This window comes from Podarcis erhardii (genome assembly GCF_964252035.2).
Source record: "Podarcis erhardii genome assembly, chromosome: 4".
In the NCBI taxonomy this organism is placed as follows: domain Eukaryota; kingdom Metazoa; phylum Chordata; class Lepidosauria; order Squamata; family Lacertidae; genus Podarcis; species Podarcis erhardii.
The window spans coordinates 11,328,399-11,341,075 of NC_138508.1; the positions used below are offsets into that span (position 1 = coordinate 11,328,399).

Sequence of the window (12,677 nt, forward strand, 5' to 3'; positions counted from 1 at the left end):
CTCACTCTCAGGCTAACCTACCTCTCAGGGTTGCGGTGGGGATTAAATGAGGAGGGGGAAAGAACCATGTACATACGTCCCCTTGAGCTCCTTGGAGGTAGGGTGGAAGAGAAATATACCGTATTTTTCGCTCTATAGGACGCACCAGACTATAGGAAGGGGAGAAAAAAATTCTCCCCCTCTCTGCGCAGCGTCCCTTCAGCGAAGCAGCAGAAGAAACGGAGCCCCTTCCATTTCTCCTGCCGCTTCGCTGAAGGGGCGCTGCGCAGAGGGGGAAAACTGTGCAGCGCCTCTCCAGCAAAGCAAAGCCTGGAGAGCAAGAGTGATTGGTGTGTACCGACCCCTCCCGCTCTCCAGGCGGCTATCCGCAAGCCTTCGGAGCACAGCGGGAACTCCTGCTCCGCTTGGAAGGCTTGCGGATAGCCGCCTGAAGCCCCCTGAGCGCAGCGGCAGTTCGCGCTGCGCTCCGGGGGCTTCAGGCTTCTCCTTTTTAGCCACGGGGCTTGGGTGGGGGACCCCAGCCCCCAGAACAGGTCGGGGAGCGGTAGCAAGGTTGCGCGCAGCCTTGCCTCCGCTCCCGGAGCTTGCGGGGCTGGGGAGACCCGAGCTTCCCCCAACCCCAGAACAGGTCGGGGAGCGGCGGTCCCTTCTCCCTCCTGGGGAAAAGCCCGCAAGAGCTGCGCAAAGCTTGTGTGCGGCTCTTGGGGGCTTTTCCTGCCTGCCTCCCCCCTGCATTCGCTCCATAGGATGGACAGACTTTCCCCCTTAGTTTTTAAGAGGGGAAAAGTGTGTCCTATGGAGCGAAAAATACGGTAATTTAAAGAAGGTAGGGAGACATGCAGGCTCAAACGTGCACTTGCAAACTAACCACATTCAAACATGGCGCTTGGGAAATAAGCAGGCAACAGGGTGTGAGACTAGGGAGGTCTTTGGTTTAATCCATCACGGCCCTTCTTACGTTCTCCCCCATTGTTTATCATCAGTAGACAGCAATTCAGAGGTAGACGGCCATTAAAGCTGGAGGCTCCATTTAGCCACCGTGGTTTGCAGCCAAATGCCCTCAGGCTTCCCAGAATCATCCTGCTGGCTATTATTAAAAACAGGATGCAGGACGAGTTGGAGCCTTGGTCTGATCCAGCAGGGCTTTTTTGTGTGCCAAGGGAGATAGACCCATCAGTGGAGAGAGGCTGGATTTTAAATGCAGCTTTGCCAGGACTCTAGAATAACTTCCCAGAGGAAGTCCACTTCTATGTCTCCCCTGGGACTTACAAATAAATGCAAACATGCCTCTCTCTGGTCACTCCTTGCAAATCAGCCCCACCCCCTCCAATCTGCATTTGGCTTTGATTTTTTAAAGTTAACTTTGTTTGTTTTTTGTTTTTTTATTCACCCCCCATTTTTCCTCCCTCCCCCCTCCCACACAAAACACCACCCCACCCCCACCCCCTGACTTCCCTCAGTTCCAGTCTTTGATTTCTCTAAAAATGCTGTTTTCTGCATGTTACAAAGTTGTATAGATCCCCAAACTATTTAGCTGATTATTATCAATAAAATGTTTGTGAATGTTTATTCAAAACCTGCCAAGGAGTCCAGTTCGTTTGTTGCGTCTTCATATACTTTGTAAAGGGTTCCCATTCATCCTTAAAGTCACAGTTATCCTTGTCCCGTAGCTTATATGTCAGTTTTGCCAGTTCTGCATAGTCCATCAATTTTTCTTGCCATGATCCTTTAGTTGGGTTAGGGTTAGTTGATTTTTTAAATTTTTTTTTGCACTGGAGACATTTTGAATGCTTTGATTACCAACCCCCAACCTCAACCACGTGGAGAAATTTAGCATAAAGAAAAAATATTTTGTGTGTGTATCACTTCCAACTCTACAATTCAAGGATACTTCCCCACGCAAGCACAGAATCTGCCTGCAGAGAGATCTCTAGGAGGCCTGGCAAAACTTTATAAAGTCAAGGCCATTATTCCTCCTTCTTAGGTGATCACTCATAGCCAAGTAAGATTGTCTTCCATGAACACGATCTTAGCAGTGAGTCCGCAAGTGACTGTGAAGGCCAATTCTGGATCCGCACGTCCTTCCACAGTGGGGACATAGGTTTGTTGGCCGGTGTTGATCACGGCGAGGGTTTGCCAAACGTGCCTCCCTCTTAACACGTTTCTCCCTTTTGTCCTGAGTTTGAGGGTCTTCAAAGCCAATGACACCTTAATATAGTGGTACCTCGGGTTAAGAACTTAATTCGTTCCAGAGGTCCGTTCTTAACCTGAAACTGTTCTTAACCTGAGGTACCACTTTAGCTAATGGGGCCTCCTGCTGCCACTGGGCCGCAAACTTTTGAAAACTAAATAAAGAAAAATTTTAAAAAACAGTTTTTTTTTTAATCCATCTGAAGTAATAAACACGCAAATACTGCCACCCAGTGTTAAGAGACTGCATACTGTCTACAAAATTTTTACACATCACTTGGGAAGACAGGCGAACTAATGCCAGTATACTGGAAGAAGCAAAGATCACCAGTGCCAAAGCAATGATTCTTCAACATCAACTTCTTAATTGGTCGTGTTGTGCGGATGCCTGATGATCGCCTTCCAAAGCAACAACTCTATTCTGAACTTAAAAATGGAAAGCGTAATGCTGGTGGTCAACAAAAAAGGTTAAAGACTCTCTCAAGGCAGATCTAAAATATATATAGAATAAACACTGACAAATGGGAAACACTGGCCTGCATGTGCTCCAACTGGAGAACAGCCTCTACCAAAGGTGTCATGGGTTTTGAAGACGCTAGAACTCAGGACGAAAGGGAGAAGCGTGCTAAGAGGAAGGCATGCTTGGCAAACCCTCACTGTGATCAACTCCCGCCCGGAAACCAACGTCCCCACTGTGGAAGGACGTGTGGATCCAGAATTGATCTCCACAGTCACTTACGGACTCACTGTTAATATCATGTTTATGGAAGACAATCTCAATCGGCTATAAGTAATCACCAAAGAAGAAAGAAGATTACTGGGGGGAAATAATACATATCTCGTCAACACTTCTTTATTTTATGTACAACCTTTACAACAGAAAACACATCCAAGACAAAACAGTATATAACAAAACTTTGTGTCTCATATTTTCGTTTGTACTGATTCTTCTCAGATGCCCTTATTTTACTATTCCTTAATATTTGTCTCCTTCTTTTGGTTCCTTAACCTTAATCTCTTAGGTCCCATATATATCTTTAACCATTTTTCAATTAATGCCCTCACCTCTCTCCCTGTAAACCTGTTGCTTCCCCTCACCCATGTGTGATCTTCTTTACATACTGTTGTTGTTGTTTGTTGCGTTAACAGCTGTTTATATTTGTTGTTCCATATTTGTTTTAATATCATCCTATAACCTTGCACCCTTTAAACAACTTAAAAGAAATAATACATATCAAAATACATGCCAATCATAAACTAATGAAAAGTAGTCCCTTCGTTAGAGATGCCATTTCCCCCAAAACCACGCTAACCTCCCCGCACACATGAGAATGTGAGGTCAGGTGTGGGGCAGGTAAGGTTGTGGCTGGATCAGCTGGAGAGGAAATGATTTCTGCACGTGCTCAAAGACACACTTCATCAATGCACATTGCAGGTGCAAGCTCCGGCTAGCTGCAAGGTTCGGCTCAAGTGATTGGATTGGATTCACTTGAGCCGAACCTTGCAGCTTTACCTTTCCTGATTTATGAAGCAAATCAGCATGATCTGGGTAAATTCTTAGGTCTGAAGAGTGTCTTTGAGCATGTGCAGAAAGCACTTCCTCACTGCTGGCTACACAAAATTAACGTGCACACTGGGGACTTCAAAGAGGGGCTCCTCCAGGCTTCACAAGCGAGACCCCTGGCACTCCTGATGTTCTAAATTTTAAGCACTGTCTCCTATACACTGTCTCCTAGACACAGCATTATATCTGCAAGATTCTCTTCTTGAGTGGATCAGCTGGAGAACTGGACTGCAATGCGAATCTGTGCTGGAGGCCTTTTGTGTCGAAAAACCTCGTCCAATACACGGTATATAAAAGATGTTTACTCACACATTCAGTTCACAGATGGATCCCTGAAGGCAGACTTAGTTACAGAGTATATACATGTGGAATCTATCCCATATGGAGATAGTTCCTTTGTCCTCTGTTGGCTGAAAGCCAACAGAGCATCTCTAGCTAAAAAGATCCTGGTCCAGCGATGGAGAAGGTCAGAGAGCAAGCATTGAAAAGGAAGTGTGCTGCGTGCCTTGCCTTCTTGTTACCTGGGCAGGTAAGGTCACACTCACCTCTAGTCACATGCAAAGGAAGTATGTCCCAGGCAGGAGGAAACAGGAGGTTTTCGACTGGCTGGACCAAACATCCCTTTGCATGTCCACTCTAGGAAAACAAGGAATGTTGTACTTGACTGCTATCTACATATCACATCCCACACAGGGTACCTTGAAAAAGGAGTGAATTGCAGCCGTGGCTTCGCTGCGGAGTCTCAGTAGTGCGCCCAAGGAATTGGTTCTGCATCGGACGTGAGGGAACTGCCTGAGGTAATCCAGCGGGTGATGCGTTTTGTACTTCAGTGGGAATGACTAGATGGGGAAGCAAGGAAGAGACAGCAGAGTAAGCTCAACTTTACGACTCACTTGCATCCCTTAGTAGAAAAGGCGGCATGGACAGTGGGCAAAATGAGTGATTAACAAGGAAAAGGGGGGGGGGGGAAGAACCTCAACGTTCAACTTTCTGAAAACACTTATTTCTAGGCAGCTGGGAATTCTGCCGTAAAAATTTGATTTAATTTACTGACATAGCTATAGCTCCTTTCGCAAAGCATCTTACAGTAATGAATATAAATCTTCATCTAAAGATCCAACAATAATTATAAATTATTTCTGAGTAAGAATCATTATTAGAGACTAGAATCATTATCAGAGGTGGTCCCATCTAAGAAGTAAAACAATCAACATGGTGTAAGAGGAAACAATCACACTCAGGGCCAGTTTGGAGGGAAGATGGACTGGATTTTCAATTAATGATCCTCTTGTTTAAAATATCTATTTTTTAATTATGATTCTGTCACTCCTTTATTGGTTTGCTGGTCTCATTGGTGCTGTTGTGTTAGTTTTTAATAGTTTAGATATGGATGTTTGCTATTTCAAAATAGTTTTATGTTTGTTGTGAGCTGCATTAAAAAAACTATGTCTTGAAAGGCGGGATAGAAATCTCTGAAATGAATGGAGGCAAAGGAAATATTCACCAAAAAAGGAGAAATAATTTCTGAGCCATAAAAATCAATAAGCTCATGTTTGTTGTTGTTGTTGTTCAGTCATTTAGTTGTGTCCAACTCTTCGTGACCCCATGGACCAGAGCACGCCAGGCACTCCTGTCTTCCACTGCCTCCCGCAGTTTGGTCAAACTCATGCTGGTAGCTTCGAGAACACTGTCCAACCATCTCGTCCTCTGTCCTCCCCTTCTCCTTGCGCCCTCCATCTTTCCCAACATCAGGGTCTTTTCCAGAGGGTCTTCTCTTCTCATGAGGTGCCCAAAGTATTGGAGCCTCAGCTTCAGGATCTGTCCTTCCAGTGAGCATTCAGGGCTGATTTCCTTCAGAATGGATCAGTTTGATCTTCTTGCAGTACATGGGACTCTCAAGAGTCTCCTCCAGCCCCATAATTCAAAAGCATCAATTCTTCGGCGATCATCCTTCTTTATGGTCCAGCTCTCACTTCCATACATCACTACTGGGAAAACCATAGCTTTAACTACACGGACCTTTGTTGGCAAGATGCTGTCTAGGTTTGTCATTGCTTTTCTCCCAAGAAGCAGGCGTCTTTTAATTTTGTGGCTGCTGTCACCATCTGCAGTGACCATCTGCAGTGATCATGTTTATAAGCTCATGTTTATTCACCCTTAATTTGAATTTATTCTGATCAGCTCTTTCAGCACACTGATCAGCAGGCTGGGAGGTCACTCAGACGCTGTACCCCTGAGCCACAACCATTTCAAATAATATACCCTGAGAAAACCAAAGAGAACACTTGTACAGTTTAAAATATGGCTTAGCAGCTGTAATCCTGTAAAAAATCTCTCCAAAATAAGTCCTGCTGTGTTTAACGAGGTTGACTCCCAGGGAAACAGGCATCAGATTGCAGCTTGAGTTTCCTACGATGGTGAAAAAGCATAAATTTATAAACCAGGCATATCCTGCAGTTGGGAAGAGTTGCACTTATTGCTGCAGATTTCCTATGTGGTGGACTTGTAAAAGAGTATTGGGAAATGATTCATAATAAATTGAAAAAACGTTTAGAGAAGATTAGAAAACGTTTATTGAGTATGTGGGAAATAACTGTGTACAGCTGAAAACGTTGGCAGCATGAAGATAAACTCAACAGTGTAAATGAGTTACAATGGATGTAATAATGGAATGTTGAATTGTACAGTTTCTGTAAAATATGCTGGGATTTATATGTAAAATGAACCATGGAAAGAGAAGAAGGGAAATCGTGGGCATCTTAAGGATGTAAAAATGAATACTTGCAATTGTAAAACAGAAAATTTAATTAAAAAATTACGTTGCACTTACCAGGACATCGCAAGGGCCCACCACACGAATGTTCTCTGCAGCCAGCTCGACATTTTGACGTTTATGAGGACTTTTTATCAGTTTCCCATGGACTTCGACAGAACTTCCAAACGTCAGACCGCTGGGGGAAGGCAATCAATTGCTCATAATGTGAATTTATGACACACAGGCCATTTTCATACTTTAAAAAAATAAATAAATGAGATTTTATTAAAGCTTTTTCATAACACGATAAAATAAGAGAAACTAATCTAAGTAAAAACAAAAGCAAAAGCAAAAACAAAAACAAAAGAAAACACCTAAAGAACCTAGGAAAAACTACGGAAAAAGGATTTAAAGTTTACCGCATGTTACTGAAGGAATTTTTTTATGAAAATGATATATAGGTGGCATAAATTAGCTAAGGGGGGACACGGGTGGCACTGTGGTCTAAACCACAGCCTCTTGGGCTTGCCGGTTGGAAGGACAGCGGTTCGTATCCCGGCAGCGGGTTGAGCTCCCGTTGCTCTGTCCCAGCTCCTGCCAACCTAGCAGTTTGAAAGCATGCCTGTGTAAGTAGATAAATAGGTACACTCTGGGTGGCTTTCAACAGAACATTAAAAACAGAATAAAACTTCAAACATTAAAAACTTCCCTAAACAGGGCTGCCTTCAGATGTCTTCTATAAGTCGCATAGTTGTTTATTTCCCTGACATCTGATGGGAGGGCATTCCATAGATAGATAGATAGATAGAGAGATAAAAAAGTTCAACAACTTTTGGAGTGTCCTGGTTTTTACTTTTTGAAATACAGCAACTCTAAGGTTTAGGGAGAAATCAGAATACAGTGGTACCTCGGGTTACATACGCTTCAGGTTACATATGCTTCAGGTTACAGACTCCGCTAACCCAAAAATAGTACCTCGGGTTAAGAACTTTGCTTCAGGATGAGAACAGAAATTGTGCCCTGGTGGCGTGACAGCACCAGGAGGCCCCATTAGCTAAAGTGGTGCTTCAGGTTAAGAACAGTTTCAGGTTAAGAACGGACCTCCGGAACGAATTAAGTACTTAACCCGAGGTACCACTGTATGTAGTGGAAAAGAATGTAATAAAATGCAGGGGAGGGGAAGGGGAGTCTATATTAATTGCAAGCTTTTTTATATTTGAAATATTGTTATTGCTTCAAGTTTTAAGTAAAAATGGAAAAAATGGGGGGGGGGGAAATAAAGAACCAAAAGGATAAAAAATAGAAGAGAAAGAAAAAAATAAACAAGGACTTCTGATTTCCCACCTGTCAGTTACCTAAAAGAAATTATTCAAAATATTCACTCTAGAACGACACCCACTAAAAAACTCGAAACCCCCACTTAAAACCAACTGGCTGCATGCATGGGCAGTGGGCCCCAATTCAGCAAGTTCTGCCAACCTGGGTCCCAATCTTGGGTCAGCGACCACCTGCAGGTTCTCCAACGAGGAGCCGTCGTTCATGTGAACAAACAGAACGTCTTTCTGTGAGCGGACAGAACGGACCCAACCCTGGAAGCAGAGGAGAGAGAGAGAGAAGCTTGAATCAGACATTTCTTCAGCCTTCCTGGCAAGCCAGCGAAGAAGGACCAATGAAATACCGTGAAAATCCGTGAAACAAGAAGCAATTGACTATAAATATTATCTTGTGGAAATCAACTAAAAATCAAAAAGCTTAAGGGGGAAAAATTAGAAAAACCTAAAATAGAACAAAGCCTTAACGGGACACCGGCTACAAACCTCATTTCACTGAACTATTCTGTTTCCTCAGAAGGAAATAGAAAAATCATAAACTTTAAATGACCAAAATTCTATTTTAGGTTTTTCTAAAAAAAAATTGGGGGGGGGGGGCCAAGAGAGTGGGACCCTAAACTATAGCTTGTTTAGCTTATACTTAAATCTGGCACTGAACATGCATAGTCCTGAGCTCCTCAGAGTAAGGACAGGGTAAATGTATGGTTTTCCCAGTAGTGATGTATGGAAGTGAGAGTTGGACCATAAAGAAGGCTGATCGCCGAAGAATTGATGCTTTTGAATTCTGGTGCTGGAGGAGACTCTTGAGAGTCCCATGGACTGCAAGAAGATCAAACCTCTCCATTCTGAAGGAAATCAGCCCTGAGTGCTCACTGGAAGGACAGATCCTGAAGCTGAGGCTCCGATACTTTGGCCACCTCATGAGAAGAGAAGACTCCCTGGAAAAGACCCTGATGTTGGGAAAGATGGAGGGCACAAGGAGAAGGGGATGACAGAGGACGAGATGGTTGGACAGTGTTCTTGAAGCTACCAGCATGAGTTTGACCAAACTGCGGGAGGCAGTGGAAGACAGGAGTGCCTGGCATGCTCTGGTCCAGGGGGTCACGAAGAGTCGGGCACGACTAAACAACAACAACAAAAATGTGTGGCAAGATACAAAACAAGCTTCCAAACTACCCCTCTCCCTTGCTTGCCGTACCCACCTGGACTTTAATGTCCTGCCCTGCTGGGTCTCGGACTTCCAGCGCTTCTCGAACTCGGAGCAGTTTGGGAGTTGCCGCATGCTTGGGGCAGGGAGCAGAGGAACAGCGGCGGAGAACCAGGCGCATGCAACGCGCCCCAAACATCCTCGCTCAGCTCCTTCTTTCAGCCGCTTGCAACCCTGCAAAAAACAAAAACCTGAAAGACCCAAGACCCCTTTGGTTACTCAGTTGTGCACAGGGGGGAAAGGTCTTCTGATATGATCAAACACTGCGCTGAACTCAGCTAGGAACTCTGCCTGTTGTGGACCTAATAGCTATTCAGAACCAAAGACCCTGGCAAGATTACCAGCAAGACGTTATAGGTGAAACATTTATCAGAGAGCGGGACATATATAGTGTCTATGTAAAAGAGCATTGTCAAAAGATCAATCTGTCGGCAGGTACTGACTGAGCTTTGGTGTGCAAATAGGATAATTTTATTAAATAAAATGGATAGTAAATTAAATAATTGTCATACCTCGGGTTACAGATGCTTCGGGTTGCGTGATTTTGGGTTGTACCAGAACTGGGTTTCGGCACATGTGCATAAGCGCTAAATCGCACTTTGCACATGTGCAAAAATGCCAAATTGTGACCCGTGCGGGCGCACAGACGGCACTGCGGGTTGCGAACGTGCTTGCCGCACAGATCACATTCGCAACCCGAGCGTCCACTGTACTGAGAAAGTAAAGTTTAAGCACGTGTTTAGGGAATTCAATTTGGGAACGCAAGGGGGAGATCGGAAGTTTTGAAAAATTTAATTACAAATGGGTATACAAAGCAAGTATGAATAATTGTTTATTTTTTATTTTGCCTATAACATCTATTGTGCATTTTGTTATAAAGTTTCAAATCAATAAAGCATATAACAAAAAAGAATAAAAAAGAACCAAGGCCCTTTAATTCATGCAGACCTTAATAAAGTGATTTTTGTGATTTTAACTCCTGCCTCTTGCAATTATATATATGTATATGTATATGATGTATATGTATATATAAATGCTGCAAGCTACCCTGAGTGGTGCGTTTATATCTAGGTAGAACTTGTCTTACGCATGGAGTACACTCCTGGCTATTGTGCACACAAGCAAAATTGCTTAAAGCCAGAACACCCCTTAGAATATTGCAAACATCCCGGAAGTATAACACTAGGCAGCTGCATAATAACATGGATCATTCCCAAAATATAATTATAATTCAGCCTCTTCCATGTGTGCCATAAGCATGCATATGGGCAGTGAGAGGTGCGAGCTTGCCTTGGCCGGGAAATCTCATTTATATCGGGTCGAATTTGAGGCCAACAAGCTCATCTCCTCACCAACACAAAGAAGCCTTTCTCTTTTCTGATCTTTCACATTTTTAAGCATGGAAAATCCCTTTCCCCCCACCACTAACCCCTCCAGATTTCTGCTGCAGGCTTTCAAATCCATTATTCCGAACCTCCCCTCTCCCCAAAATGCTCTTTAGGAGGCCTAGCAAACTGCCTTATACAAAGCCAGACCATTGGTCCACCTACCTACCATATAAGACCACCTACCACCTACCACCTACCATATAACACCGGTCTTGAAAGACCTACATTGGCTCCCAGTACGTTTCCGAGCACAATTCAAAGTGTCGGCGCTGACCTTGAAATCCCTAAGCGGCCTCAGTCCAGTAGACCTGAAGGAGCGTCTCCACCCCCATTGTTCTGCCCGGACACTGAGGTCCAGCTCCAAGGGCCTTCTGGTGGTTCCCTCACTGCAAGAAGCGAAGCTACAGAGAACCAGGCAAAGGGCCTTCTCGGTGGTGGCGCCCACCCTGTGGAACACCCTCCCACCAGATGTCAAAGAGAAAAACAACTACCAGACTTTTAGAAGACATCTGAAGGCAGCCCTGTTTAGGGAAGCTTTTAATGTTTGATGTATTACAGTATTTTAATATTTTTTTGGAAGCCGCCCAGAGTGGCTGGGAAGCCCAGCCAGATGGGTAGGGTATAAATAAGTTGTTATTATTATTATTATTATTATTATTATTATTATTATTATTAGCCATTGGTCCACCTACCTCCATAGTGCCTGCACTGACTGGCAGCCGCTCTCCAGGCTTTCAGCCTGGGTTTGCCCCCAGCCGCCCTACCTGGCTATTGCACCCGGGACCTTCTGCATGCAAAGCAGGTGCCCTGGCGCCGAGATGCATGCGGCCCTTTGCAAAACGCCTTAGGCAGAGCCTTGCCATTAAACCCCCCCCCCCATCGCAATAGTGCCTGCACTGGCTGGCAGCATTCTCCAGGATTTCAAGCTCTGCTTGGGGTTGCACGGGGGGCCTTCTGCACGCATGACAGCTGCCCCACGGAGTTACAGCCCTTCTAACCCACTCAAGAGTGGCCCCAGCCCCCTTTTGCCCTTGGCATTTCCCGGGCTTCTCCTCCCCAAACTCACCTCCTCTGCCCCTTTCCCCAGCTTGCTCCCAAATCGCCCCGATGCTCGCAGACCGGCTGCAAAGCATGCAAAAAACTCATGCAGCGCGCACCCGCGTCTCCCACCTTCTTCCAGAAGGGTCGCCTGGCAGCCAATGGAGGCTGCCGGTTTGCAAAAGCTCAGCCCATCGGAGATAGATAGGGAACTCCTTACGGAAGTTGCCGCTTGGTCTCCAGCGCAATGCATGACGGGAGCTGTAGTTCCAAGAGCTCAGAGCGCCTGCTTTCCTTTTCACTGGGAGCAGGTTTTTTTTTGGGGGGGGGATGCAACGTGAGAATGGGGACGGCGCCCGCTTTAAGCACGTGGAATGCATTTTCAGCACGCTTTCCCCCCGCAGAAATAATTTTGATTCAAGATTTTCTTGAATTACAAAAGAACGTGCAATCTCGCCCCGAGATTGAATGTAAAACGATGTTGTATTTAGTATATGTAAAACGATGTTGTATTTAGTATAGGGTTGAAGGGGGAAACGGGGGGGGGGGGATGGGGATGAAATGGTGCGTGGTAAACTTAACACACTATTTTTCGTTTTTCCAACTTGGTAGATATGGGGAAGAAAAAAGCTTGGCACAGCTGCTTTTGCCAGATTGATTTTGTGTCGTACTTGCATTGCAACTGGAGTGCAAATATGTTTTTTTTGTGTGTGTGTGTGTAGGTTTAATTCAAAAGTTTACTTGCAGGACTTTCTTTAAACATAACCAAAAAAATGGTAAAGGATACATCCAGACAGTTCCACATCTTAAGCGTATCCACCACAGGCTGAGCATCTTCTTAGAAATAACATAAACTTATAATTTGGGGTTTCAAAATGTAAAAGCCAGGACACCCCAAAAGTTGAGCTTTTTTTAAAAAACAAAAACACCAAAAAACTGAATTTTCGGTTGACTTCTCTAAGATCCAAGACAAAAACCGCCTTTCAGAAATTCACCTAGATTGAAATTCCAGTAACGCCCAGGAAAACCTGACAGTATGGCAGCCCTATGTAATCAGAGCTGGCAAACATAGCTCTTTCTCACACACAAACTTCTGTGCCTTCATCCCAGGCTCCTTTTCCCCTGGAGCTTTTTTCCTCTCCCTTGAAGAGAAACTTTTGCAGGTGCTTTACTCCATAGAGTCTGAAAGAACAACAAAACCAGT

The 12,677-nt window shown here is 44.6% G+C and overlaps 1 protein-coding gene across 2 annotated transcripts in view; it reads right to left on the minus strand.

Annotated features, from left to right (window-relative positions):
- Positions 1-11,603, minus strand: part of NARS2 (asparaginyl-tRNA synthetase 2, mitochondrial) — a 35,448-nt gene extending 23,845 nt beyond the window's left edge. Inside the window, exons 1-5 of one of the 2 annotated variants that reach the window (XM_081860519.1) lie at positions 11,502-11,603; positions 9,043-9,221; positions 7,989-8,098; positions 6,585-6,705; positions 4,453-4,593 (exon numbers count right to left, since the gene is read on the minus strand). In XM_081860519.1, the coding sequence (XP_081716645.1) occupies positions 4,453-4,593; positions 6,585-6,705; positions 7,989-8,098; positions 9,043-9,186 (516 nt within the window). In that variant the 5' untranslated portion in view covers positions 9,187-9,221; positions 11,502-11,603. Of the gene's footprint in view, positions 1-4,452; positions 4,594-6,584; positions 6,706-7,988; positions 8,099-9,042; positions 9,222-11,199; positions 11,257-11,501 lie in introns of those variants that run through there. The other variant, XM_081860520.1, reaches the window with a different exon arrangement.
- Between the last annotated feature and the right edge of the window lie 1,074 nt (positions 11,604-12,677).